The sequence below is a fragment of the Trachurus japonicus genome, chromosome 12, assembly GCF_045865225.1.
Source record: "Trachurus japonicus isolate A0001 chromosome 12, Traja_1.0".
NCBI lineage: Eukaryota > Metazoa > Chordata > Actinopteri > Carangiformes > Carangidae > Trachurus > Trachurus japonicus.
Genome location: NC_140918.1, coordinates 12175938 through 12200301, shown reverse-complemented (window position 1 = coordinate 12200301; position 24364 = coordinate 12175938). Strand labels below are relative to the sequence as shown.

The 24364-nt window shown below is 40.3% G+C and overlaps 1 protein-coding gene across 2 annotated transcripts in view; it reads right to left on the bottom strand.

Moving 5' to 3' along the window:
* ccbe1 (collagen and calcium binding EGF domains 1) overlaps positions 1 to 16242 on the bottom strand; it is a 33004-nt gene extending 16762 nt beyond the window's left edge. The window contains exons 1-2 of one of the 2 annotated variants that reach the window (XM_085793207.1): positions 15810 to 16242; positions 15623 to 15703 (exon numbers count right to left, since the gene is read on the bottom strand). In XM_085793207.1, the coding sequence (XP_085649333.1) occupies positions 15623 to 15703; positions 15810 to 15913 (185 nt within the window). In that variant the 5' untranslated portion in view covers positions 15914 to 16242. The remainder of the gene's footprint in view (positions 1 to 15622; positions 15704 to 15809) is intronic. The other variant, XM_085793208.1, reaches the window with a different exon arrangement.
* Between the last annotated feature and the right edge of the window lie 8122 nt (positions 16243 to 24364).

The following is a 24364-nucleotide window of genomic DNA, read 5'->3' as shown; positions in this document are numbered from 1 at the left end:
AATACCTTTTTCCCGAGGATGTTCTCTGACATTTTAGGTAGTTTTTTAATCCAAACAAACAAGAGAGGTGTGACACCATGATTGACAGCTGGTGATCTTTGAGACATTGATACTGCGGCTCTACCAACAGTGCACAGACACTCACTCCAAATAACAGTGGAAGGAAGTGGAGACGGGTATCCACACAATAATTGCCGGATTAAGCAATAATGTAAATACTCATTTCCTGCTCTAGAATCACATTGCGTGATTCTGGGATATCTTCACATACGTAGAGTGCCTTTATATTTCCCTACTGTGTAACTTATGTAGACAAGTTAAAACTTCCCCATCAAAATATCTCCCTCTAATTGATGAACAATGTCAAAGCAAAAAAATCAGTAGGGAATAAAAAAGTAAAACAGGCAGTCAAACTTTAACTAGATCTAGATTAACCACAGTGATGATGACCTACAGTCCTCATGGATTACTGATTCTATTACTGTATTACTACACACAATATCATGGTTATCTCAGGATATTGAAACTGTATATTTAAGGCTATTTAAATGCTGTCATATTCACATAAACCCTCTCAGTCATGTTTAGAAACACAGCCTCCCTCTGCAGCCCCTCGGGTCACCACATTGTGATTTAAAGAGCTGAACAGAGGTGCACTGCAGTTTGTAACGCCTCCTGGTTTTGACATTTGTTCCGGAGATTTACATTAGGTCATTTAGAAATAAAACGCACAACATGTCAGGATGTGTCCCATACATCCGTAAGCACACACCGGGCTACATGACAAAGAGAAGATAAAGTTAAGCAACACAATGGGGATTCCAGAGCTAGACAAAACTACTATGTGGTCTATTAGGAGGGATAGATACTTCTGCCAATACTGAATCCAAAATAAATAACCCCCTCTGGAGAATGAGTTTATAGCCACACATAAAAATACAAAATACAGAGTGTGTTTGCAGAGTGCCTGGATACCTTTGTGTTTTCCAACTCTCCATACTGAAAAAACAAAACGCTCTTGTAAAGGTCATTTATCCTGGTAAAAATACTACACTCGGAAAAGGCAGTCATGACGGTTCACAACGCACATTCCTCTTTTAAATGCGTCACTGACATAATACAGCTCTGCTATATTATGTCTTTGTAATTGTGACCAATTACAGTGTAATTAAAGGTGATTGTTTGGAGATGCCATAAAAGGCAAACACTGTTGGCGGAATATGTTTTTCCATAAGCTGCTATCTGTCTGTTGGATGCAGTTAGCGCATTATGACCCCAAAGCACTTAGCAGTATAACTCAGCGTGAAGACTAAAGGGACACTACACTGATCGCATGCTCCAACAACAACTCAGCTGTTCAAGTGCTTCATGCACACACTGAACTTTATAAGAAAGGATGGAACAGGGTAGTTGTTCCTGGCACAACCCCTCTGCTACATAAATAAAATGTAACATGTTTAATGGTGTCTGGTGTTGTATTAAGATGGCACCAGATAGAATGTCTGAATTGGGACAGATATTATGTGCAAAACAAGTTGTTGCAGAGCATCGTGTTACCTACTCATACCTTGCAACATAGCTTATAAGCAGCTTTGAGTGGCTCCACCTGTCGATGCTTGAAGATTTACTTGAGAAAAAAACTGATATTTGCCAGCTGCATTAATAAGGAACTGGCCACTAAGCCAATAAGGTACAGAAGAACTCCAAGACAAGCTGCTACACACACACACACACACACACAAGAGCTGACATATTATCACCTTATCACCCAGTTCTGGCGAATGCTGGATGTTGGAAAACAACACCATACACATCCACATCCAACTGACACATGGAAGTATTATCAACCAGTTGGCATCCATAAAACCAGAACTGTGAATTTAATGAGGCTAAAAGACTCAACAGAGCTCCACATTAGATTTCACTGCAGGCAACCCCCTTTTCACATTACATGTAGTCATCTGACTGAATATTAACACCTTAATGGAGCTTAAAGGACATATTGACCACACCATGACCCCGTCACAAATCGGACTGTACGCAATTCATATCTCAACCCTGCTGACGTCATGAACTTTCAAGGAGGTCGTATTAAAAATTGAATGCAGCTGAATGGAAAAAACAAAAAAACCATAGTAGGCATAAAAAGGTATTAGAAAATGAAAGAAAGGCAAAATTGGGACATTAGATATCACTTCTCAGCAGGTCTTTTATTCCATTTAAAATGTAATGCTGTCTGCAACGCTGTTTCTATCGGTATCCAGGGTGAGTGCATATACGTCTGCCCAGAGAAATAATGGCGCCTCATTTGATCACTACCATGGTACATTAACATAACCTATTGGTTAATGACTGTTTGAACTCAGAGTTCACTGCCTGCAACAGTCACACAAGCTTTGGTACAAACCCCTCCCCCCTTTGGTCAGACCCCCACATTTAAAACAAACAAGCAGTCTGGTTTGAAAACTCTGCAAATGCATCGCTCAATTTAACGTCACTAATTCGAAACTCAGCTTTTAATTCTTGCCCTTTTGTTTTCATTTTCTCTCCAGTGACACAACGGTAACAGGGCAGCCTGGTAAATGTGGAAAAGGTAGGAAAATATGCTGTCAGAGCGCGTAGCCGCAAAACATATACACAAGTTGGAGGGAGCTGTTGTTGATAGTTTTACAAATGTCTGTCATTATGGCTAGTCATAGGGTATAGCCTATCAAGGGGTACTTCACATTTTCAGAGGTATACTTTACTTTCTTGACCTTATTGAGATGGTTCATACGTCATGTCTGTATGGCCAGTTAGCTTAACCTAGCATCAATACTAGACAGGGGGACACATGTACAACTGGCTATGTCCACAAGTACAACAAAATCTGTCTAACAATACATCGACAGCTCATTAATTGTCATCTAATATCGTTGTTTGTTTAATCTGATTTAATCTGACACAAGTGTAAAAAAAACAAGTTTTCATTTTTTTGCACCTTATTTAACATTAAAACAGATTTTGGCTATGTGTTTCCACATGTTTTCAGTTCCAACACTTGGCAAAAGATAAAAATAAAGTGTATTTCCCAAAATATGGAACTATTCTTTTCCAACTACAGCATAATGTGCCAGCTCCTGAATATTCATGAATGGAATCTGAGTTTTCCTACTCTTATAGGCTCTAACAGTGATTTCATGGATCAGCATGCGTTTGGGTGTGAGGTTCATTACAACAGTCAGCCAGTCAGCAACAGGCCAAAACCAGAAAACAACTACCCCTGTCTGTCTGACCTGTATACAGCCGCATAGGACATGAGTAATTGTTACAATACATGGCAACTGAACAATGGAGTGACTGAAGAGGGTCACTTGAAATAATCTCCCTCTCCATGTACAGCACTCATGTTGTGCTGCCATTTCCAACATAATCCAACAAGACTGTCGGCTGTAACAGAGGCAATCTGAGCCTCTGCCGCTCTATATTGCCGCGGTGCACCCGCCTCAGACAAATCGGATTTGACTCTGACCACATGCTGTACAATTTGAAGAAATCTATCTGATCTTGTGTCACATTTTGACTGAAGAAACTCAATTTTTCATGTATATAAACTTTCACTGTAAAAAGCTGAGAGCAAGTGCAGAGTTATGGGTGATGTTTCTGATCCTGACACCTCAGGAAATTATACAGAGCACCGTGTCTGTGGCCTGTTACAGTAAGCCATCATCAGTCCCTCCATGTGTTTCTAACTCAAACCATTCTACTGGACATAAGCCAGATATTACCAATCACCTTCAAACACTGAAGCTGCTTTGAAAGCATGCAACTTCCACTTGAGGGAAATACTAAAAGAATCTCAAAATCTCAAAGGGATTATTTGTAACTTAATTCCTTTGTTTTTATTCACGTATTTAACACCTCATTACGTAAACAGTGTGGAAAAATCTGCAAAAAAAAAGAAGAAAACCTGTAATATGAATAGTCCTACACAGCAGATGATGCAAAAAACTCAGATGTAAAAGTTGATTTAAAGCAAACAGGTCCCTGAAGAACTGGCCTTCTGACAGGTGAACTAAAACCAACAGTAGTTTATAACAGATTATTTGCCTTTTAAAATGGAATATCTTTCATCCCAGAGCAGAAATGTAACATTGACTCCAACAATATCCATAAATACTTCAATGTAAAAAGCAGATGTTCTGTTTCTCAGGCAAAGACCTTCCAGTAGTCAGAGTTGGTCTGCCGTGTTACTACTGTCTCCGGATGATTTAAAAAGAAATTTATAAACTACAGGGAAAAAAGTGGCCTAAATTGAAAAAGAGCTCTCAATCAATCTTCAATCCATTCGAACTTCATGACAATGGGACTGATAGCTGGTACGTGAGAGAGAGATCAAAACACTTCATTTACTTCAAAGCTACAAACGGCTTCTCCGCGAATCATACTTGGGAGAATTAGATGAAGTGTTATAAAGCCGTGGGAAGTGACAAGCGCCGTGTTGTGTTCAGAGGACGAGTCGAACTTTGACATTTATGGCTTGGTTTTTCTTGTGAGGTTGACTCGTAAATATGTGCTGCTTCCCTGTTTTTAGTCACGCTTGTGATACGGCTCAAGGAATGGAAATATCAGTCCGTCCACCACTGTGGTCCGGACATCAGACTTTGGTCTTAACTGTTGCCATTATTTTTTTTGTTTTGTACAGACATTCATGTTCCCCCCAGGAGGAACCCCCTGTGACTGTGGAGAGCACATGACTTTTTCCTTTAGTTGAAATTATCTGATTTTAGTAAAATGTCTCAACAACTATTGGATAAACTGTCATGTCGTCTGGTGCAGGCCTTCATGTTCCCCTCAGGATGAACCCTTAACAACCTTTCTTATCTCTGGACTTTTGCTCTAATGCTGTCATGAGGTCAAATCTTCTATACTTTGGTTTTTGATGATTTCTGCTAATATAACATTCCTCTAGGTTGTGTTCAGTGCTAACATGCTAATATTAGCCTGCTTACAGCCTCACCTCTTACAAAGGGACCTATCTTTTCTTAGCTGTCCACAGTCAAGAGACCAGACATGCATTAAACGTAGGATATCTGATACGAGGCTCGTCCTGAAGTTGTGTCACGGCTGGAGACGATAATCGCTCGATGTGATGTGGTTACTGTAGCCTATTATATTTCTCATTTTACCTGTTTCACATGTTCTCCTGACATGCTGTGTGTAAGGTAACTGAGATGTGTGGTATGTGACATACGTTAGCCCATTAGAGGCTTTGTGGTTTGCGTGTTATTTCAAAACTTGCATGCAGTGAAAGTTAATATCCCGCCCAGGGACTGCACATAAAAATTAGCAAGCACTGGCTAACTCGGATTGCAGTTTAAAATAACTCTTATAAATGTGCACATTTCCTTACTAATAAAACATACTTGGAACAGCAATATGACGTGAGTGGAGAGACGAGGGCGGGGAGGTTGACAAATTAGTGATTTAAGCGAACTGGCATGATGTAGCTCGGTAACTGCAGTATAACATGCTCTTGACAGGTGGACAAACACACTGATGGTGATTGTGGTAGTGGGGAATATCATTAAACTGGATTACAACTGACAAAAAATACTGACATTCATCAACATACAAGCGAAAATCTCAATGGAGGGGGTAACATGTGCTACTAAACACGAAGCCTCTTTTCCAAAGTGTGTTATTAATGTTGAATTCTGCAGCTGTTTACGATTTGAAACGACTGGTATAGAGCTGTGTGTTCACTGTTGCAGCCTAACATTTCCTTTGGCTAGCTGCTGTCCTTCAGGGCTGATAAATTAGCAGCTTATTCTTTTCACTAATGGGAGAATAAATTAAGGCTTGAAGTTCCCCAATGATGAATAACAATGAGCTATAGAAAAAAATACAGACTTAAAAAAAAAAAAAAGAAAACGGCCAGTTGCTCTCGATTAGGTGATTAACTTGTCAAAATAATTTGACTTTGTGATTATAATTTGAATATATCTTTTTGGGGGGTAGAATATAATAACCATAAATACAACCAGAGCATTGGAGGCAGAAAAAAACACAACCTGCGGTTTACATATCACCACATCTCTTAACCATTGAAAAACTCAAAGCATGACCAAAGCGTGACCACACTACAGTTCTCCGCGGAAAGAACCAGATGGGTGAATGAGCATCGGCCAAAAGAAACAGGAGTGAGATTTTAAGAAATCAAAAAACTCAGTGATACATGGTTCAGAGAGGGAAAAATGCCTGTGATCTGAAAATATTAAGTTGAATGAGAACCAGATCCACAAGGTCTCAAAGATCACCAGGCACCAAATCAGCCTTACAGTTCACTTCATGCAGGATGTACTTCCTATATCTTTTAGTCCATGTTTCAATGCTTCAGCACTTCCTCTTCCTATGTTAACACAAATATACTTATGCCATATGAAATCAGTCTGACTTTAAGGATGTTCTTTAGTCATATGTTAATTCACTGCCATTAATTTTATCATTCAAGTCAGTTCTGTACTTTAAACACACTGTTTAGTTTAAAACTACTGTGTGTAGTGTTGTGACGGGTGATAGGTCAAAATCATCAGGTCAAAATCATCCAAATTGCACATGTCAAATCATTCAGATACAACAACTCCAGGCTTTTGGACACATTATAAAGTATCTGACCTCGGAAAGTCACGGTCTTTCCGGTAAAGGCATGTTTTGCATTACAGTCCTCTTTCAAGTGGAAACAGATGAATATATTTAACTAAATCAAGTTAGACTCCAGTGTACTAATCTGACTCCAATGTCCAACAACGCTGAAAATGTTGAAATAATAAGTCTGATTACGATCCAGAAAAACAACTGTTTATGATTATTCAAAGAGAGAAAAATCGATCTGCTAATGAAGGGGAAAAAAAGGAAATGTTTCATTTGCTATTTTAAGAGAGAAACTTGTTTGTTGATTAATGCACCAAAGAAATAAGAGAGAGAGGATGTTTGCTGCTGCTTGTGCTCGACATCCGTCACTTAGGAATGCTCCTTAACACTAACATGTCCTCCCCAGCTCTAACCATGATAACTTACACTCTGCTTTGTCTTCTAAGGGCCAGGATGGCCATTCATCCATTAGCCAAAAGGGCATATCAGATGAATTGTTGACAACACTGAGTGTAAGCAGCTACTTCACATCTCATTTAGAATAAAATCATACAGATACGTATTAAAATGCTTTGTAAAATATCACCCTCTATGGGAGCAAAGGTGAACGGCGACTTTAAATCAGAGTTGAAAAACCTGCCCCCCCCCCCACCACCACCACCTCCTCCTCTTCTTCACACCACAGACTGTGAGAACTCCCAACAACACAATACATTAATGACAAGACCTGCAGAAATAGCTCGGAGCCAACTGGCTCGACTTCTATAACAATATTACTCAATAAACGGTGCAAAGTGCGACACCATTAAAGTGACACACGCTATGGGGCATGTGTGCTGTGAATTATTAGTATCAACATACCTAATATTTCTATAGGACAGGAAAACTGACAGAAGGGACAAAAAGCAGTTGATAGTCATAAATAAAGCTGATATATGAAAACAATAGCCGAGGTAGACAGTCGTTTTTTTGGCGTCAATGGGCGAAAATTCCTTATTCGCCTTTCAGCATACTGTAATTCATGTGGAGGGAGAGCAACCTAGATGTCTGCACCTCTTCTTGGCTCTGTTTTCGGTCTAACAAGTAAATCTAATCTGTGACAGAAGACAGAGATCTTCCTCACTTTCTTTCTTACTCAATTGGCTTTTCTGTAAATGCAGGTGTGTGCATGTCCATTCAAAAGGAAATATGTCGATATCAAAGAATATTTCAGTGATGAAGAGAACTTCTGAACATGTTACAGGCTGCTAAATTCTTTTTTCTGCTATTCCCTAATGTGATTAAATGTGTATTTGATATTATATTTTCAAATTCTTTCATTATTTATTTATTTTTACTTCTGCCTCTTCTAGCTTCTCGGCATAACACAAATATGTACAACTCCTGACTTCATAAATGACAACATAACATTTGATTGTATCTGAATTATCCCAAACAAAAATGCAGATTTGTCTTGTTACCTCAGTGAAAGGAAATAAAAAATGGCCTAGGTTAATTGTGTATTATACAATATTATTGAGTTCTGCAAGCTCAGAACTTCACACTGCAACTAATGATTTTCTCTGTAGAGTAATATAAAGTTATGTCTTGATTTGACATCACTAATGAACACATAAAGTAGGAAAAGGCCTCTGACTAAGGAAACGGTGGTGGTGGAAGAGATAAAGTACAAAGTGATGTCTATATGTGCAGCAGGGAGTGAAAGCCTCATGGCCTCTTCTTCAGTCCAACACATGGAGGAGGGTTATTACTGCCAATCAGAGAAACTCAACAGCAGAGAAGCTGCTTATGAGAAATTACACTAGAAACAGCCTGTTTACTTTCAAGTTGAAAAGCTCCAGATGCATGTGATGAAACTGAAATTACGCTGGGATGAATTCAGAGTCCATGGCATGAACAGATTTTATCTTCACTCATTTTAATTGTTTTCTGACCTACTGAGAAGATAATGTGCTGGAAATGAACCAAATCTTAGACATCTTGTTAGATTTTCTATTGCAGGGTAAGACACTGACAAATGGTGTCTGGTGCCCTGACGATAAAGGCACGAAATTAGATTCCCACCACTTATATAAGTTGTTCATTTAAGGACAATTTCAGGCAAATTCAACCTGGAGCTATAGTTTCCTAATATTCTTGGTCTAAAGGAATCCAAAGATTTTCTTTTTAATTGCTCCTGTTTTGCAGTAGTTCTGTCTGTCCCCGCATCGCCACAGCAGCGTATAATGGGAGCAGAACGATCTTACGCTGTTTAGGCTGTTTGCATCCCACAAAACCACTTTTTTTCCAGAGACAACATCAGATGGCTGTTCAAACATACACCCAGGGGTTTGTTTCGTTCCAGAAAGCTGACATGTTTGTAAACGGAGCTGTAAGACAAAGTCTCGCGAAGTCTCGCATACAAGAGTCAAATTGACATCAGTATGTTTAAAGGCAGAATAAACAATATCCAGACTTACTCTTACTGCTACGAAGATGCTGTGGCTCTGAGTTGATATTCCTTTGTTGATAAAACAAACGGGAGTGATTCAGACGACCTTTAACATAAGTAAGCCTTCAACGTGACTCTCACGCGAGACTTTGCGAGTCTTTGTATTACAGCTCCGTTTACAAACATGTCTGCTTGTTTGAAGTAATCAAACCCCTCGGGATGTTTTTGAATAGCCATCTGATGTTGTCTGTGGAAGAAAATTGTGGTTTTGAGGGATGTAAACACCCTAAGCGTAAGATCTGTCTGCTCTCATTTAACGCTGCTGTGCTGATGCAGATACTGACAGAAATTCTTTTAGACCTAAAATATTAGGAAACTATAGCCCCAGGTTGAATTTGCCTGGAATTGTCCTTTAACAGAAATACTTTGGGGCCTAATTTGCGGTAGTAAAAGAGAAGAGGAAACAGTAAACATGCTAAGGCCACTGATTTTATGTTCTTGATTCACCACCTTTCAAGAGTAAAGTTCTTGAATTTATGAATGGAAAAAAAAGAGGAATCAACAAGTTATGAAAAGTATTTCACTGGACATCTTCACTTGATCCCTATCAGGTCTCAGATTAGACAAACTGGGATCATTAGCTCAACATGGCAGCTGACCTCCCCTGTACGCCTTCAGACCCCTTTGACTCTCCGCTGTGTGGGAGCTGTCAGGCTAACACCAAATGTTCACGTTAACTCCTTGAACCCGCAGCACAGTCTCTGTAATACAGCAGTCCCCTTCGGTTAACAGGCTTCATATCCTCTCTCTGAGCATCGATAGAAAACAGATGTTGACGTCTTTTTCTTGACAGGACATCTGAGTTGTGATGAATTATGGGATATATCTCAGATAAAGTGTTATGGTTGTGTCAGATATCTAGCACACGTGTTGAGCACTTTGTAATTTAGCAGAAGTTTATGGCGTTATAACAATAGAGCTGCTTGTGGAATGTAATGGCGTTCATTAAGACAGCAGCCTTTTTATTTTATTACTCTACAGTATACAGTATCACAGTGCTTTGAATCCGTGCCAGGTATAGTAAATCATTTCAGGCATTTTTGATTGGCATGATTTCCAGCAGTCTTATCTCATTCTGCATCTACTGGGGTTAATTCCAGTAAACTCTGTTTCACTCAAAGGGATGTTGAGAAACAGCTTGGACTTATTCCACGCTCCTTCCTCAGACGACTTATTTACTTCATCTCGATGCATTCTTGTCTGTTCAGATCCTGAACTGCAACAGTTTATAATGTTGTTATTCCTACAAAAAAAGAATAATAATTTGTGGTTTAAACAAAATCTAAAACTGTTTGCTGAGTAAAAACAAATTTGGCTTTATTAAAAAAAAAAAAGTATGCTTGCTTTGAAACTTCTACCTTAAATGGAAACCACAGAAGTGTAATGATTTTCTATTGTGCTTCAATGCTACGCTACTTTCTGCCTTGCTGATACTGCTGTTTTTATCACTCACAAACAAGACTTGACAAGTATATGAAGTCTACTAACTGGTTCTCCGACATGAAGCGTACAACAGGTGGCTGATCATTAGGTTTGTAAGTAATCGAAAACACGCCTCCTATAGAGAGTGCCGCAGACTTCAATCATTTCAAATTGCCTTATGTTTTCCATCTCACTCATGTGCAGTCATCAGTTCCCCAGCGGTCGGTTTCAGTCTTTTATCCTTAAATGATCACCTAATTATACTGAATGATTGTATGTGTAATTTCACCTATGACGGGTATTTAAAGCTGCTGGAAAATTTAAGTTTGGCTTCTTTTTAAAGGACTCTAACCTATTAAAGTCTACTTTGAAACACTGGACGTGTGCCCATAGGTCAGTTGATATTAATGTCCCAGTATCATAACATGGTGGCCTACCTGGATGACACATGTTTCCACCTCCTGAAAGATGCTACTCTTACGCTGTCCATAAATCTACGGCTTGTTCTATTTTTCGGTCCAGAGTATTTATAGTTGTATCCGAAACGTAAGCAGCCGAAAAGTAATCAACATGACTAACCAAGGCCTGCTGAACAGCTTATGCTGTGCCACAACATATCCCTCATGGCGCGAGGATCACCAGAGGGACGACAATATGGCAACGAAGAACCCTCCGGGTGTATTTCTCTTGCTGAAAACTATTTGAATTAAGAGACGGAGCCCAAGTTCAGATGAGGAGATCCTTCCAAGGTGCAGAGTACGTACGAATGTGATGTGAAAAACAGACGAAACAAGAGTCCTCAGCCCTCAGACTTAAGTCATCATTTCTCTGGAACTGAGCAGCACCCCCCTCTGTGTTTCACTTGCTGGGAACTGCAGTATGAATCAATTATTGGTTTTGCCGTCAATGGAACATGGATCACATTCTGATGAAGTTAAAATAAGAGATTAGGAAATATCCTATAGTGAATTCATTGGAATAAGGTGATGGGGATTTTTTTACGAGACCCAACAATGCTGCCTGCATCGGCCAAGTGCATGTGAAGTATCGTGACTATCATGTCTCACAATGGAAGGGAGGAGGGGGAGAAATGTTATCCTCAGTTTCCATACTGTGTAAACTCCAGAGTGAGGAGGGGGGGACAAAGAACACAACAAACTGTGTCTTACCACCACAATTATTTGGAAGAATAACAAAGCAACAATTACACGTGCCACACATCAATTACGCGTAACTGTTACAGCTGCATACTGTAGTGGAAAGACTCGCTCTGCCTTGCGCTCTGCTTCTTGTCCAGAGCAGCATTCCCTTTTACAGGGTAAGGTGAGGCCGACGTCGCAGATATGCAATAAGTCAAACCAGTGTAATCACTGCTTCATGTACCCTCTCGTCACCTAAGAGAAGTTATAAACAGAGACTATTAATGTGTCTCGATGCTACGATGGTGAACACATCGGCTCTGGCTCTCATCTTGGACTTTCACAGATGTCATATGATACTTCATCTCAGCAGCAGAAAAAAAACATCCACAACTGTGCTGTGTGAGGTTGCTGTTGCCAGCTGATAAAGCGACTTAGCCTGAAAGAAATCATGACAGCTGAGAGATTTGCTGTTTGCTAACAGCTGCTGTCAGGTATATTTTTTCCAGGAGGGTCTCTCTCTCACAAAGCGGGATTACGAAGTTAGCTGGATAACTGCTGAGTAAAAACCTGGAGGCCTTTCAAATCTGCAACATGGACTCTAATAAAAACCTCTTCTGTGCTATACTGGTCCAGCTCTATTCAGTAATCCTGCTTTGTGATAGACACCACATTAAAGAACATTTTCTGGACAAAGAAAGTGATGGATTAATGCTTTCAGCAGCAGCAACTGTGGTTTCAACAAAAATAAGAACACTATAAGGAAAAACAGCACAGTTAGCCAATAGTGACTGACCGCCATGGAGAAACCAAGAGAAACAATAGGCATCAACAGAAACTACAACAAAAAGCCTCCTTGGAGAAACGCTGCCGGTAAAACTGTTTATAAACTGGTGCATTGCAGAAATGCAATAGCAGTGAATGGCAAATTTCAACAAACAGCTCACACCTTATCATTTTAATCAAAGCCTCCTTTGGATTTTAGTGGAGCATTTCTGCTGCAATCACAGGCCTTCATGATTGAGCTGCAACTCCTCAAACAACAACTCTGCACCGTCAAGCACATGTTAACTAGCCTGTAGGTACACAACTATGAGCACGTACATGCTGCATCCTTACACACTACAAAACTAGGCCTTTAACCCAAATATGCCAATCTGTGGATGAAACAACCCAGAGAGACAGTAGTGAGAGATGAAGGAGGCTGCCCTGACAGTGAGACGGATATGGTCGGAGTCAGCCGAGGTTCTGGTACCTCTCTCGTACTGTGACATATGCTCTCTGGGTCTCAGGCGTCTCCTCGGGTGCTGTTTCACAATATGATAAATGCCTCAAGGATGAGTGTTAAACTGTGCACACAGTGGCATGCCATGACCAAAGGGGGGGCGGGGGCTGGGAGGTCTGTTTCAAAATCCCATCATCAGGGCCTCTCTTCTCCCACTGGGCTGACAGGGAAAGGCTTGAATTTCAACGCCTCGAAAATGTTTTAAAATAAAGTGAATGTTAAGGCTTATTTGAAGGACTGCTTTGACATATTGGGAAATATGCTTATCTGCTTTCTTGTCAAGAGTTAGGTCACTACTCTGACGTCTGTGTCTAAAATATACAGCTACAAACATCCGCCTCTTAACTTAGTTTAGTGTTCAGCCAGCCACTCTGGCTCTGTCCTCAAAATCCAACTCTGGTGCTCACTTATTGGCATGCTGAACATTCATATCGATTTTTAAGAAATTTGTAACACATTTCTGATGCAGATTACAAAGTTCAGTTTTCTAGCTGGTGAAAAATTGCATTTACATATTCCCCAAATCACCAAATAAAAATATTTTCAAAAACAAACTCCTCACAAGAAGCTTAATGACAGACTGGCAACCTACCCATGACGTAACCTGCCCCTACCCTATGTCAGCTGGAACTGCCCCCCCACCATGAAGCCTAGTGGTAGTTGTAGGTCTGTATAGATGAATGGAAACTCCAGGGTGATGATACAATCAGAATTAGATCACAGATCATTTATTTATTGTGGTCCCATGTTATATCATCAAAGCAGAGCACACCTGTCTGTGCAAGCAACAAGGTTTTCACAGTTTTTCTGACAGTGCTTTAAAAAAAAAAAAGGAAAAATTTATGACAGCAATGAAATGCTCCGAAACGTACAGACATGGTGATACTACACAGAGTGCCCTAATGAATGCCATAAGCCTACATTTTCCTGCGGCACCTGAATGTTGCCAACTTAAATCACGCTTAGTTCCCTTTGAACTCCAGCTCAGTCATGCCAAGGCGTAATTGCGCTGGTATGTGCCTGCATTTTCGGGGGGAAAAAGAAAGAAAAATAAATAATAAAAATTGCAGAATGCAAGTGCCATATTCATCTTATCAAAATCAGATCATTAATCTGAATTTCTGGCACCACAATAAAACCTCTCTACAAACAATTACAGGGCCGATGTGCAGTCATCAGCCCACACTGTGCAGGTGAACCGAAATGCACCCAGGGCACATTATCTTGGCTCTTGGCTGAAACCGTTTTTCTTCTTTAAATAAACATTGTGGGGAAACAACTGCGGCCGTGGCCAATAACCATAAAACAACATAATTATGTTAAGAGTGTGTTTGAGATTTGAAGATCAAACGGGATGTCACTGCGTGCTTGAACCGTAACCAGCAGTTTGTCAAGTGATGCAGGGATGAAACCTCCCAAAGTCGACATTTGGGCGACTTCTCACAAGCGTTATCCAACAGTCGGGCATTTCTCTCATTCTCCATACTGTTTTCCCAGAGAGGCATACACAAATAGATTTGCTTTAAATCAAAATCATTTATAAAATGCTTGAAATTAGTTCCCTGAATAAGTCGCATGATTCAATTTCCAAAGAGAGACTGTGCATCTCATCAGCCTGAGTCACAGTGTGCCTGGAAATAAAGACCACTGAATTTCCACATAGGGGTGTGTGAGCGTTGAATAGCTGCCCATGATAAGATTATGACTGAATGAATGATTCTTATAACAATAATGTGTAGTAAAAGAACACCCTGAGGAGTGGTGTGGGTGTGTTGCAGTACCACATCTCAGCTCTTATTGTAATGAATTGCCCCAGCTTTTATTACAGACTAACTTAAACTCATCCTGCTGTTTCTCATACACTTCTGATGTGTAAATCAATCAAAATTAGTGAATATTATGTTGACAAAACTCTTTAAAAGTCTGCAGTTACAAGTCTTTTTTTTATTAAGCCTGTGGGGCCCCTTGGTATGAAGACAGATTAGGTTGTTAACAACTTAATCCGTAGCCTCTGACAGGAGTTTTGCTGAGAGGCAACGCTGTGTCCACTGTGTCTGTGACCCGTCATAATTAAAGCTGGTGTCAGAGCTGAACAGACCAATTTGGGGGCTTGTGTGTGAACATTTAGATTGTTATGATCCCTTTAGTTCACAATAGGACGACAATGGCCCATTAAGTAGTAATCACTTCATGTCAACATACAACTATAGCCTTGTTAGGAAGCAGATAATCAACAGCTCACTTCAAAACTGGAGCAAAATCAAAAATCAAAGGCATAATAAAAGATAATAATGATAATAAAAGTGACACTGAGGAATGTTTACCAGCCTATTGATTTTTATTTTAATAACACTGCTAGCCTCAGGCAATAAGATTTTATGTGACTTTCACTTGCATCTATCTCTCAGTGCTCCATAAAGCAGAACCTGTGCCCAGTGTCTCAACTATGTTTCCACTTCACTTACATTTCAACAAGCTGCAACATCTGAGCTGCATTTTTTGAGAGATCTGAGAGATAAATGACAAAGTCAAGTTTTACATAATCCAGAGCTACATTTTTTGAAATCACTTTTAGAGACAAGCAGCCAACTGCACTGCAGCTAGTGATCCCTGCAGCATCCAGCTCCATGACTCACATTATTCACACTATACCTGTAACACGTCGTGACTTCTCCGGTCGACTTCACGCAGGGGTACTTAGTTGTAGAGATGTTATTTTCAGAGCACTCTCCACTGTGGAAGAAGGAGGAAAACATTTTTTGAGGCAAAGTGAGCATTTACCCTTTAACTAAAAAAAAAACAAGTGCTTCTTTGATGCTTGTCATGTCCTTAAGTTTACCCGTCACTGGCATCCTCCTCCTGGTAGGACCAGAGCAGACCTCCCGAGAAGCACATGCAGGTGACGGTGAGCAGAAGAGGACTCCCGCTGTGTGTCAGTCTCATCTCATCGGTCCAGTCACCTCGGGTGCTGTCAGTTAATCCACACTGGTGGTGATAACCTCCCCACTGATACAACTTCTCAGGGTAAAGTGGTGCAGGCTCACCCACAGACCCTCCCACTCTCCCACCCGCCGCTTCTCCGTGCAGCAGCAGCAGCAGCAGCCGCAGCAGCTGGATGAGGCGCTGTTAAGAGCTGGAGGTGTCCCTGCTCAACTTTCCCCTCAGTGTAGTTTCAGCAGGTTGAAAAACAAATGAAACAAAACAGAAGGAATATATTTCACCTTAGAATCGTTAAAATGTCTCCGAGGAGGTGTGTGTCGACACATAAACTTTTCTCTTTTTATGGCTTGAGCTTTCACTTAAGTGAGACCATGAATATTGATGACAAGAAGGCGGCACACACTAGAGCCGCACGCGCTAGGTAGACTACGTCATTAAGAGTCGACTGCACCATTACTACCACCGCGTGGCTGTTAATGAAACAACTGCTCATTAATTAGTAAGTAAATAATTGTATAATTTTGTTAAGGGGTTATATACTATAATTAGTAGTTATCTTGATTGTGAATATCACTCCTGAACCTTTATAGATTAACCGTCAATAACAACTTTTGGGTTGCCAGGTTGTGAAATAACTTACCTTAGCATGAACATGGTCTATTTAGTTAAAAAGGGAAATAAAAAAGATAAGCAAAGTCATGCTGGAGGAGGATTTTCCACAACCTGGCCACCTAGAAATTGTCCTTATCAATTGCTTTTAACTCATCTATAAAGCATTCATAAAATTATTTATTTATCATTCATAAAATAATGAACTATGTGTTATAAAATCTTTATAAATGGTGCCTCATCAGAAAGTGTGGTGCCATAATTGTAATAGCCACAGAGAAATGTGAATCTGCATGGACTACAACAACTCTCATGTTTGCAAAAGACTAAAAATTTGATTCATGTCTGTATTTCACTGAAATGGAAATGTGACGTTGACGGTGGACGCTCAAAAATCAACTCATTAAAATGCATCAGCAATACGAGGGCAAATACATTTCAGGTAATTCATTTATTCTACCTCCATTTGAAGTTGTAAGCATTCATTATTCATACATTGATTTAATGAGATTTCCTGAAATATTAAAGGGGTCCTCCACAGATTTTCACAGATGAAGTTCAGTTAGTGCTTCAAAGCCTGTGGGAAAAGATAAAGTTATTTAATTTCTTCTGTGTCTCTGCAGGGAGCTTTGTGAAAGCTTAACAAAGAATAAATATTGAATGAAAGCGGCTACTGGGTTACATCATGAGGAGTATAGTAATATATATATATATATATACATATGCATGTATCTATATATGATGTACAAAACCAAATAATACTTCAATTAAACAATGAAAGTCCTATGTGCTTTTCAAATATTCAAGAATCACATCATATTTAAAAACCATTTAATCTCTTTGATGATGATACTTTTAACTTGTGATGAGGCTTAAAGAGACAAAAATATGCAGATTTTAATCAGTCAAACAAACATGTTGAGTCATTAGCACAATCTCAGCAAAGAAAATTAGTGCACTATTTATTTACACTAACACAACTCAGGCCACTGCCTTAAGTCTTCTGTCACATTTGATGCAACTGATTACGCTGTAATTGCAGAACCCAGAGGGCAGGCAGCTTTTTTTTAAGGGAAGAGTGTCTGCATAAGCAAAGCACTGTACAGTCTCTAGTAACTGTGTCAAAACACTGGGGATTTAGGCTGCACAGTATCAACTAAGTCATCACAAACAAATCTGAGCTGCATGTTGAAAATGAAAAGCAGAGTCTGTGAATTAAGAGGTTGCATCACGAAAAAAAAAATCAACTGCAGGATTGTAGGACAAACATCATATATTTATGGCCTGGAGCCCAGTGGTACACTTTATTATATCACACCCAACCACAACTGATTATGTAGCCACAACACACCGCTAATCATCAGTTGTAGCTGCCTGGTAGAAGAACTGCATTCATTCATAAACAAGTCATTATAGTGAATAGAAAACAGTTTAATTTGAATATCTTTTACCATTATGAATGTTAGGCTATGCAGCTCACCCACCTCGCCGTGGAGTCATGAATGAGAAATACTACTCTTAATAAGATGCTGACTTTCCTTCTGAATGACCCTGACCTCTGTGTGACCTCTGCCCACAGGCCTGACCTGAGGCGAAGCGCTGTTCACTGGCACCTGCTCCACCGACCTGAGGGTTCTTCAGGTTTCTCAGGAATGCAGTGTGGCATTACAGGGAGCTGGATAGCAGAGCCACCGAAGAGCCTGTAAGGGATATCCCAGCGAAACTGGAGGACTGCGGTGTCACTTACAGCCGTTATACTGGCTTTTTGAAATCAGTGAGGTCAGTCAGGTATGATTTAACTCTCCTCTGAAAATGACATTTCTATCAGGGAGAAATTTTACACCATAATTCCTCTTGCAGTCGTGTTTTCCTTTTATTTAAGACTGAGAAATCGTGCCTCCTTTTGGCATCATTTAACAGAAAATGACACCTGGAGCCTGCCACAAAGGGTCTGCTCAAGCATGTCCATTTCAATTCAAGGGAAAGCAAGTGTTTCACCGGTCTGCTCGCTTCATTTCGGCACAGCCTCTGTAGCTCAGCAACTGGCCGAGGGTGCAGTTCATCTTCTGACCACTTGATGGCCCTTTCAGCCAAGAGATCTCTCCCCCAACCCCCCCTTTATTTTTTTTATTTTTTTATTTTTTTTGCCACTATCGTCATCATTGCCCACAAAATGGATGACAGCTTTTAGAAATACCAGGGTGCGTCACGACTCCGAGGTGCACATGCTGTGCCATTTATGTTCCACCTGTTTTGATGCCTCAGCAGCCCGAGAGGCAAGGGATGATCAAGCTTGCGACAGCACAAGTAGCCAATTAATGTTGCAGGATGATGCTGTATCAAAGCTACAGGGCTAATGACCACACACACAACCTCTCCTGCCTTAGAGATATGAAAAAATTACCTGTGACTCTTTTGCCATGTCATCATTTTCCAGAACACAACACACACCATCAAAGGAAGCTGTTTCCCCCCACTTTGCTCTGATTATACTTTGTTTTCCCTTTCAAACAAATGTGGTCTTAGTGTCCTGTTATAGAACTAACAATAGTTTTAATAGTTTTGTTATATATAGTATAAAACAGTAGTGAAAGCTTCTTTAATGGTGTTGTTGGTCCCATTATTTCCTCCCTATTGGTTTGAGCTGGGAGTTTCCTCACATGAAGGCTGAGCTTAGAGCACAGCTGAACTTTTTACCCACTAAACAGCAACAACAAGTGAATCTCTGCCTAAAGAATCTGCACCATCAAGAAAACAAAAAAACAAATGAAATCGAATCAAAGAAAAGTGATCGAAGGAGAAAAGCAGTTATCAGAGATTTGCATGGGAACAAACAGAAGCCAAAAAGACTAAACCTTGTCTTTGATAGGTTGTTTCTGTCTTCTGTTTTTGAGATCCCAATGAGAGCCTGGAGTTGAGCTGGTGAAAGGTGGAGAACAACCAGACTTACATGTGATTTAGTGGTTGTATGGACTTGATTTGGTTGTTTGGAAAGAGAAAATCAGAAAAGCTCAAGCTGTCCGGTGAGATTATGTTCAGTCCAAAATGGATTTAGTGCCATGTAGTTTTCAAATGTTGACATTAACCTTTTCATGCCTAATGGATGCTTTATAATGTGGAGATGCTGCAGTGGACTGAACACAAACATAGTCCTTTATCCTCGAGACGCTCCCTCACACATGGGATGACAGCAAGAATATTGCAGGGAATAAATGAGCACCCACTGTCAAAACTCGTGTCTCCTGCTCTCTCTCACTCTCTCTCTTTCTCTCTCTCTTTTCTCAGTGCAGCACTGCAGTGCTTCTCTGCACATGCCCAGACAGACTGGGAGAGAGCCACAACAAGTTAGAGCTCACTAGAAATATTAACAGCCTGCATCACAGACACCTCCGTACGTTCCCACTCTCTGCACCAGGAACTGAACTCTTACGTGAGGTGGAGATATAAAATCCTTCATGACATTTGTAAAACTGATGGCAACACATTTGCTGGCAGGAATCGAACCAGGGACTTTCTCTTTCCTTTTGTCTCAAGGTCACGTTTCCTCCCACAAGCAGTTTGAACACAGTCAGAGCAGCTTCAACATAGAGTATCACTACCTCTCCTTGTTCACTCATGTCCAATTTATTTTTATTAGATTTATATATTTTTCATTATCATCATTAATACAGTGATTTAGCTTAATTCTATGTTTAACTTTGTCTATAAAGCTCCATACTCTCTATGTTAATTATCTTCTTGCTGCCTTAGATCTCAGCAGGCTTCTTTTTTGTGCACCATATATGTATATTTTATTTAAAAACCAGGCCACTCCTGTTACTGTAATATCATAGCAATTACATCAAACCATTGAAAATGTAATCAGAGAGTATATTTATATATTTGGTTCACTTTCAAACACTGTGGTGGTTTAGTAACTCTTCATTCGTGGTAGTATATTTTATGACAATAGACTGTTATTTATTTTTCTCTATTACAGACGTTGCAGCGAAAATAGACCAGTGATGCAATCAAAGAGCATAAACATTGTGATTCATGGCTCTCAGAAAAGATTCAATAAATGGGAGAATAACAGGAAAGATGATATCAAAGAAGCTCAGATGGTGAAATGGAAAATTGTGGAAAAAAAACAAGCCATAAACACAGGGAAGATGTATTTCTTTTTTGGCATGAGTTTATGATGAATCAAACAGAATGGAGTGGAGGCCAAGTGGAAGAAAAATGGTCTGCAAATCGTCTTAGAGGATGGGTTTGCATTTTTTCAAGTCAGTCTTAAAACAACATTCAGATGCTCTTAAGGACACTGAAGCGGTTTTTGGTATAGCCGGGAGTATTTCTTCTTTTCTATACAATGCCAAAATAAGAAATGGGGAACAAAAAGCTCAGTGCTTATTCTCTGCAGTTCAGCCAAAGCCAATGTGAAGCTTGAGCAGTCTAAATCTGAAAACAAATCATGTGGGGTGGAGATAGATGGATATCATGGGTAGATGATAACACAGCAATCCAATCAGGACGGCCTAGTGGAGCAAGTGAAGCATAACCGACCATTGCTTTGGCTCTTTCTCCTCCACTGGTGTGGCAGCAGGTTAATATGGAGTTTTCCTCCTGTCATCTCAGTGAGAACGATTTCACCCAACACAAGTCACTGTGACTATCTCTTCTCTCTCTGTCTTTCTTCACTTGCCCCCAGCTGTTCAATGGGTCACTGGTGGTGAGGCATATAAAGTGTAAAGAAGAGATATTATGCGTGAGAGATTCTTGCTTGCTCTGTGGCTGTAATATCATAGTTGTTCTTAAGCAAAACAGCATGATGTCATAATACATCCACAGTACTGCTGCAAAAAAAAGCATTTTATTTATTTATATTTGCCAAAATCCTACAACTTAAATCTTACAGATTCTCTGCAGAAACAATCAAAATCTGGACTAAGCCGATTTGAAGCACTTCTCCTCCGTTGATAACGATGCAAAAAGCAATAACAGTTACTGTGAGAGTGGAATTTACTTCCACTACAGTTCATGTCTGTGCACGTGTCCCCTCAGAGCTCCTGTGATCAATAAATATAACCTCAGTGCAGTGTCCTTGGGATGGCCGCATTTCACCGCCCCTCCCTGCCATTATGTCTCTCCCCCTCCTCTGGATCTCCTGGCTCATTTTTAACGCCCATACCTAACACACACACAAACACACACAGTTCATTGCATCCCTCCTAGCATTTATCCTTCCTGTTCATCCCCCCTTCATCGGATCCAGATACTTGTTGATAGAGGAACATATTGGGTCTGGAGTGGTATCATATGGAGTTAATAAGAAGAGTGCGCGAGAAAAAAATGAGTCATAAAATAAGTTATAATGGATGTGGACATTGCAGATTTGCCTGGCAGGACTGTTGGCAGTTCCCTCATCAGATGGATGCTTTTATTTCTTGAGACATGGAGAGTGTGCTGCATATTTCTTGATCTGGGTGCACTGAAATAGAGAGCCAACGAGCAGATGGTTGTGGCAACCCATGCGGTAAAAAAGGGAAGAAGAAGAAAAAGTAGAAGAGGGGATTTTAGACCCTTTGTACTAATATGATCTGAAATAGTGTATTAGGATCTATGATCTATAGAAAATGGTGCTATTATATTTCTATTTCTAGTCATAACACGTTGAGTTTCTTCTCTCCATCCTCCTCTTTTCCTACCTCTTCCACTCTTCTCTCCCTCGCCCTGCTTTTCTCTATACTTTCCCTATCTTAAGATGATGAGTCCTGTGGGGTATGGTGATCAGGACCTGCGCAGGTCTGGTGGTAATATGGCTCATCATCATTTAAATTAGTTCTGAAGCATTAGGCAGAATTGGCCCTGGTTATCAGTGAATTTATGACCCAGTTGTGGCAACATGCACCAGCACACCGCGCCATATTGTTCAGCAGAGCAGCGATCACGACACCCATTCATTTTCTTATCGGTGGCACGGGATATTTGAAGTCGCAGCAAAGACAGTCGTCGCTGATTTCCCTCTCCAGAAGTTGTGTGGTTTCGTGTGAACAGAACTAGCGCAGTGGGTTGTTTTGAATTGCCCACATGACTGAGAGGTGGGTCTCAAGTTGACCTGGACGTGCACAGTTCAGCGCAGGCGTGCAGTGCACAGGTACACCTTTCACTGCTACAGTGATCACTCGTGGCAAGCTGTAAACATAAAGGTGAAGCTATCGCCTCTGGATGGGTTACTTCCCTGTCTGTCTTCATCTTCCATATCCTCCCTCTACAAAACCCGACACCTACTGTAGGAAAACATTTCCCTGCTTATTGTAGTTTATACCGCCGGTGGGGTTGTTTTAATCTTTTATATTTTCTCTTTGGATGCATGCCATTACTTTTTCTATCCCCTGAATTGTGTATTGTGCAATATGTTTGTGCCACACTTTAAGTGTTTTCAGTCTTGCTCAATTGAAATGTTTATTTTATTAAATGATGACTTGGGATTTGCACTCTCAGTGAAGAAAAATGCAACTACTATAATATGCTGCTGGTTATTAAATAAGCACTGCACAGATTCCAATTTAATGCAATGGCAGTTTCAGCAAACAAGCAAAATGGATGGGAAGAAACAGAGATGCTGTTTACTCTCATTCTTCTTCCTTGTTGGCCTCACTGCCTGCATACACAGAACTGCTCAAATTTCAACCACATATTTCTGTGTCTTATCATTCTACAGTGACTTGAAGCAGAAATGAGGAGTGGGCCACAGAGGTTTGGTATTGTAAACACTCTTCTTTCTAAGTCCCAGACCTCAACACTAGATTTTTTTCAGACGACCTGGAAACAGACTCTAATGTGAAGAATCAGTGGAGCAATCGGTATTTAGCAATGACGAGAATTCTCCGTGATGTTATATAAACAGAATTAGAGGTTGGTTTTGGCAGGATTTACTTTCACTTTGTTGCTGGTAGTATATCTTTCCCTTCCATAATCTTAGGGAAGCCTGACATAGCTTTTGTCTGTTGGCTCGGCTCTATGGTTGTTAGCCAACTACATTTGTTGCCAAATGTCTCCAAATAAAGGGGCGGCTTCACATTAGTCTTTATTTCCTTAGAGCTGAGCATTGTCTGCCTTAAAATGCTATAGAACCTCACAGTATATGTCAATGTTAGCCTTGCTTTTAGGCTTTTCCCCACACAGTGTACCCAAAAGTGCTTTATTTTCTCATATTTTGAGGGAAATGTTGGTAAAAAGCAACAAAAAAAGGAACAACATCACTAACTTCATGTACAGAAAATGACTGACAGCTTTAATCCATAATGCAACAGATCCCAAATAATAAGTAATTGCATCCAAAGCCTTTAGATCTTTGCTTATCATGTGTAATTTTCTATGTTCGGTCTTTCTCGTTTGGCCTAAAAAAAAAACACTTGTCAGCCCTGCATGTCATGTAGCGCTGCCACGGCATCTGACTGACCTGTCTGAGAGGTTATCAGCTGATTGTATCAGCTAATTGAATTTCATGTGAGCTGGCCAAGGTGTCAATCATACAGCCGCAGTCAGCCGAAGCCCTCACCGTTTTCTGCTTTTGATTGATTTACCCTTCAGAAATGTCACTGATTGGTTAGTCATACGTTTAAAATGTCAGTGTGGTGGCAACAGTTGGGAGAGAAGTAAACAGAAAGTCAAGCCTGGATGTGTACGTACTGTAGGTGGTGGACACTCGTCAGAGCGGCTGTGGGTTTCACACTGTGGAGCCTCGTCCAGCTGTGTCACAGACTTGTGGAGCTCACAATCAGGATTTGAGCAGGAAGTATCCACAGGTGAAAAGTTGTTTTTACTTTGCTGCAAATAGTCTACATTGAAAAGTTGTGATGA